Source organism: Cucurbita maxima, unplaced genomic scaffold (genome assembly GCF_002738345.1).
Source record: "Cucurbita maxima cultivar Rimu unplaced genomic scaffold, Cmax_1.0 Cma_Scf00009, whole genome shotgun sequence".
Classification (NCBI taxonomy): Eukaryota; Viridiplantae; Streptophyta; class Magnoliopsida; order Cucurbitales; family Cucurbitaceae; genus Cucurbita; species Cucurbita maxima.
Window position 1 is genome coordinate 65570 of NW_019272025.1, and position 6577 is coordinate 72146.

At 34.1% G+C, this 6577-nt stretch overlaps 1 protein-coding gene across 1 annotated transcript; it reads right to left on the reverse strand.

The window, feature by feature from the left end:
- Positions 1-742: 742 nt before the first annotated feature.
- Positions 743-3845, reverse strand: LOC111484051 (GTP-binding protein At2g22870). Its single transcript, XM_023130464.1, has 4 exons — positions 3280-3845; positions 3134-3203; positions 1273-1435; positions 743-1174 (listed from the first exon to the last, which is right to left on the reverse strand). Exons 1-4 carry the CDS (start codon positions 3755-3757, stop codon positions 965-967), a joined length of 921 nt encoding a protein of 306 aa, XP_022986232.1. The 5' UTR covers positions 3758-3845; the 3' UTR covers positions 743-964.
- Positions 3846-6577: the final 2732 nt, after the last annotated feature.

Genomic DNA, 6577 nt, shown 5'->3' on the forward strand with positions numbered 1-6577 from the left:
TAGAGGTTCGTCCGGATGTTCAAAGCAAACCCATTTGCAACTTTTTCCATTTTCCAAATTAGTAGAGATGATACTAAAATTAAACATAAAAAGTATATAAACCCCTTAGCCCAGCACGTAATACCTAAAAACTCAAATCATAACCAGAAAATCCTAATTTTATCATTAAAGCATTCAAATAAAAGAAAAACTGAACTACAATAAATATTTTCAAAATTTATTGTGTTGAATGTTCGACTTTGATGAATTCAACACATATATTCCCTACAAAACACATTCTAAGAATTTCGCCCTTCGTCAAATTTTTTCGCCTTCACTTTTTTCTTTCCTTTTTTAACTTTAAATTTAAACTAATGAACAAAAATAACATAATTGACACAATTGAGAAAGCTGAGATTTTTATCAAACAAGGAAGAATCTCTCTCAATTTTACCCTTTGGTTTGAAAGTTGCAAATGGCAACACTTTTTTCCAGAGAAGTCCAAAGAAGGGAGACATTTGTGGATGTCCGTCCATCCACTGTTCAAATTTTCATTTTTGGCTTTTCATTTTGACATATCCATCCATGGTAGATCTCCTTATCTTAATCATATCATCATTTCAAATTCGGGTATTCCATACATGACTAAACGTCTTATAAAGTTTAGCCAAAGCACGTCCCGTTTCCTTGGACTACTACAATGTCTCCTTACGTGATAATATAGAAGTTGGCTACAAAAATTTATTTATGCTTAGGTTCATAATTAAAACTTCCACAAAACTACTTCTACCAGTGCCGAATGGCTGATATAAGAACACACGAACGTATATACATTTTGATCTCTCTAAGGGACCTTCTAACGAACTTGTACGTTAAATTAGTAACAAAAATAGCCAAATAATTGTGGAACTTTTGGTTGCGATAGATATATTAGACAATATGGATAGCTGGTTTTGTCAACCAAAAAGAGGCTCTAAGTCGATACTTATTGATCCCAGTAATTCCTCAGTTGGGACATGTGTAGAAGTAATTCATCGCGACCTAAACCTGTGACACTACTAGTCATGATCCAAGAAGGATGTACCTTGTAATTCTGTCTAATAAGTTGTTGAAAGTCCCTGATGTTCTCGTCCGGCCTTTTTCCTTTGCTCACCTTCATTTTGTCGCACTTCGTGAATACAAAGGTCAAAGGTATCTGAAAACGCACGACACAACACAACATAAGATGTTCAGAAAGTACATCAGACAAGGACTATCTATATAAAGCTATGTACTTCAGTTCTGATCACATACATTGTTGCGACCGAGCCAATTCGCGCAATCTAAGTCTATTTTTTGAGGTGGAACACTTGCATCAACAAGAAGCAGCACCGCTACTAAAGTATCTCGGTTTATAAAATACCCTTTTGTGAATGAGGACCAATCCATTCGAGCAGTTTCCGAGGCTTTGGCAAAACTGAATCAAATTTTGTGTTAAATACAAAATGTATAAGTAGAGATAGAGATTGCATTGCACTCGGAGTAGAATAGATGAATATAACAAACAATTCATACATCTTGTACAAAAAGGTTAAGAACTATATCTACCTTAAGAAGATAGCAAAGCTCTAGGACCTGGTTTTGATCGAAACTTGAAAACTTTTATTAATAGCTCAAAAAATCTCAAGGCAAGGGAAAATTATTGAGCGGCCAAAACAGAGAACAAGAAAAGGACACCTTTTAAACAAAAGGGCAAAGCAATACAAACAACAAAACCTTTTACATTTTGGTTCCTTCCACATTAAATTCTGCTGAGATACTTGAGAAAAATGATAGATATATACCTGAACAATCTTAGATAAGAAAGACCATTTTCGAAGTGGAGAAAAGTATTCAGGATTCAAAAGAACACAAACACATTCAAGATCCAAAGATTTAACATCTAGGAGGCCATACAAGTAGAAGTATAGCTGGTAATCAAGAAGATCAAATATTTCAGCATAAGAAACAAAATGATTCAAGCCTGAAGTTCAAAATGCATATGATAGGGAAGGAGATTTTGATATTCTCAAGACAAAAAAAAACATTCTATGGAGAGTCGAGAAATTATAATTGTTTAAGTCTAGTTCATTTATATTTATCTTCATTAAAATACAGAAGCAACAAGTTTCTAACATATCAAATAAGAACGTAATAATCTTCCATGAGAAATTTCTCATTTCAAGGCTTGTGAACAAAAGTTTCAGACTGTTGAGAAATATTAAGGTATTTCTATGGATGTCATAGACTTTCTTTCGTTATGATTTTTCGCATAACTCTTAATCAAGGTGGGGACGAAACAGATGAAAAACCTGTAAACATGAAAAATTGAGAAGACTTCGTCCTAACAACATGGCAAATATTGGTTCAATGAGGTAGGCGCAAGCTTTTATGAATTGATTCTCAAATTATTTACCGTTTTGATTCAAGTTCAATTCAATTTTTTTTAAAAATATAAACATGCTTCTTATCAAAAAAAAAAAAAAAAAATATAAACATGCTTTATAATCCAAAGAACATTAAAAACACTCCCTAAGATCTCTGAAAGTTTCATTTCTTGTAAAAGCAGTGGCACAAATCTAGCAGTACAGCACCATGACCATAAAAAATAAAATAAAATAGAAAACTAATTCATCTCATAGCATCTAAATAAAATATACCATATACACTTCGTATATCATGCTTTTTTCTTATGACAAGCCTCTAATGCATCAAATTGGGAGTAATCAATCACTTATACAGGTTTGCATACTAGTTTGACAATCCCCCAATTTACCTATTACTAAGGAAATTATAGACGAGATCAAGACCCGTATGACCAATCCGATCATCCAAACAGCAATAGGAGCTAGAAATGGCATGCCATTTCTGAGAAGTAGCTATCAACCTAAGAGACCATGTACGTCAATTTGGAAGAGCAATAGTGTATTATTAAGAGATAAACAACGAAGAGCAGCCTTTGGACTATATGATTAAGAACTTGCTCCCATTACAATAACAGTTCAAATGAAGTTGTTTCAGTTATTTATGTTCCTACACTGTACTAATCAAATCCTACCACTTAATATGTAATTGCACAAATTTTCATATAAACATTACAATCGTTATAGACGTATGCAAATGAAATAGAAATTACCCATAACCCGGTAAGTCCACTATGTACCAGCTTTTATTCACCAAGAAGTGATTAATCAGCTGCGTCTTCCCTTCAATCAAACAGAAATTCACAATCATCAAAAACTAATTAAAGAACAGTTAAAACAAAAGTAAAATCAATCAGACCTGGCTTCTTGGATGTAAGAGCAACTTCCTTTTTCCGAACAAGAGCATTAATAAGGGAAGATTTTCCGACATTGGAACGACCAAGAATCGCGAATTCCGGTTTGTTATCTTTAGGGCAATCCCTAGCTCGAGCGCTGCTCTTGACGAACTCAACCTCCTTGACGCGAGAGTCGCCGGCGTAAGGGCCGAGCACAATATTGGAGCCTGGAAGTATCATTTCTTCGGACACCTCATCAGCGTCGACTCCAGGAGGAACAAACAGAACCGTGCGGGCAAATCGAGCAGAATCGGAGATTGATGTCTTGGCGGTGGTGTTGGAAACAGAAGCAAGGAGGGATGGGGAGCGATTCGGGGCGGTGGAATGCGAAAGCGGGGATGAAATGGGGAGAAAGTGGGGAGAGGATTTTGGAGAGAGAGTAGGGGAAAAGAGAGAGGCGAGAGGAAGGGTGTGGAGGCGGCTGAGGGTCTTGAGTATCATTGCGTTCGTAATCGGGAGGAGGAAAGGCTAGTGGCCGCCGACGTTTAAACAAACAACGGCGAGGGCTCAGGGAGATATTTTAGGGGATGATTAACAATTAACAAAATAAAAATAAAAAATAAAAAAACCCAAACCTAACTCAACCCACAGGTAGCACGACAGCCCGCCATGGAACAGTTGGAGAATCTATGTTCTGACACGATTAATTTACCTTGGGGTTGACATTTTTAGACCTTTTCCTATCATTTTCGACCATACGTGAGCCATATTTTGTATTTAGGTGTTTAAGGTTGATAAATTTAGCAAATTTAAATTAATTTGAACAAGTTTGAGAGCGAATTCTAATTTATGAACGTGGAATCAAGTTTGAGTTATCTTATACCATTAGGTGAATAAATTTCTATAATATACTTTGAAGTCATAGATTATAGTGATTTCAGTTCAGGCCAATCAAGTAAGTGGTTGTATGTTGAAAATCCACGACCTTGGTGTATATGACTTGTATGATATCGGAATGATACATACCTTGTAGTCCCTGTTTGTGTCATATTTTGTGACACAATGGTGTATGATATGTAATATGTTATGCGGCGATTTATGGTATGAAATGAATGTTATATGATAAATGAACCTCAAATGTGGTGTTGCATATATTATGGTGTAGGTTCACATTAGGCCTTACATTTAATACGATTTAGAATAGGAATCTATAGCCATTTTTAGAGAAAAAGTAAAAAAGTGATGTAACAACCCGAAATTTTCTTCTTAGTCAATACTCACTTTGAACCTTACATTTAATGCGAAATCACTCTCAATGGGCTCTTATTACAAATGCAACATGGATTCATACCGGTGAATAAACAAATACAAGAAAAAGAAAAGAAAAGAAAATAATGTTGAATTAAATATCTTATACTAACCTATATTTTATTAAATGCAATTATAATTCAACATATACTATTAATGCAAATATAATTCAACCTATCATCCTCGAATCAGGAAAATCATCAACTACATCAAAAGAACTCAAGTCAGCAACATTGAAAGTAAAATTCTCCCGGAAGATCAATTTTATAGGCATTGTTATTAATTCTTCAAAAACTTGATAAAGGTCATCCCCTATCACATGGAATTTTGTCTTCCTTTGAGATGAGAATCGTTTCTTGCGAAAATATATCCAAACTCAGTCATCGTGTTGAAAAATTATTTTCTTTTGTCCTTTGTTAATTCTTTTAGTAACTTTGAAATTTTGTTTCTAAATTCTCTCATTCACCTCTTTGTGCAATGTTTTGATCAAATTTGTCTTACTTGTAGTTGTTTCGCTCACAAAAGTATTAGAACGAATAGGAACCAAATTAAGAGGCATAAGTAGATTAAATTCATAAACAACTTCAAGAAAAGAACAATGAGTGACACTATGAATTGCTCTATTATATGCAAACTCTACAAATGACAAACATTCGTCGAAGACTTAATATTCTTAGAATCAATAGCCCTAAGCAACGCTCCTAATGTCTTATTCACCACTTCAGTTTGCCCATTAGTATGAGGATGACATACAGTTGAAAACAATAATTTAGTATCCAATTTATCCATAATACTTTTCAATGGTGACTTAAAAATTTAACATTCCTATCACTAACAATAATTATGGGGATTCCATGTAATCTTACTATCTCTTCTCTAAAGAATAAGTTAGCAACATCCTTTGCATCATTCATCTTATTGCATGCAATAAAATGAGTCATTTGACTAAATCTGTCTACCACAACAAACATACTATCTTTACCCATTTTAGTGTGGGGCAAATAAAAAACTTTACCCATTTTAGTGTGGGGGCAAATCAAAAACAAAATTCATAGATATATTAGTCCATAGTATACAATCCATTTGGTTGTGATCTAGATTCACCTTCTTTACATTTAAAACAATGGCTACAAAACTTATGAACATCATGTTTTATCTTCAGCCAAAATGAGTGTTTATGCAACATATTATATATTATAAGTTTTATTAATCCTAAAATGGCTCATTAAGTCACCACCATGTTCTTCTCTCAAAAGCAAATCTCTTATAGAGCATTTAGGAATACAAATAAGAGCATTTAGGAATACAAAACTTACTTTTCTTAAATAAAAATTCATGAAACACATAATAATCAAGTAAGTGGACGCCAGACGAAATTTGAACATACTCGAGCTTAGGGAGAACGCTGGCTAAGACTAACCAAGTAAGTGACCTTACGATAGGATAGGCTAGAAATTGTATGAGTTACAATTTATGATGTATGAGCTTTGATGATGTATGAGTTGTATCGTATGATGTCGTATACTAGTATATGATGATATAAGAGTATATGATGATATATAAGTTGTATCGTATGATGTCGTATACTAGTATATGATGATGTATGAGTTATGATGCTTGATTATGTGCGTAATTTGTATATTTCGATGAATGACGTACTTGATATGCTTGAGGCACTTTGTGGCAATATGATGAGTATGATGATTGCATGACATTTACCTTAATATGATCATCTTTTCCATATTGAGCATGCTATATGATGATGAGTGTCATATTGCATCATGTCGTTAAATTGACATAGGACATAACCCTAAGAGCATGAAAATGATATTAATATAAATATCTACGAGCACGTGTTACTTAATGTAACAAAGAGATGAGACTAGAGGGTTTTGTGAGAAGAGATGATAAGATGGACAGGGATCTCATGCATATTGTATGTTCATAAGCATAGGGATACTTTCCCTAGAGATGATGAGTGTAAACGCACACAGTATGATGAGCAGGGTGTTC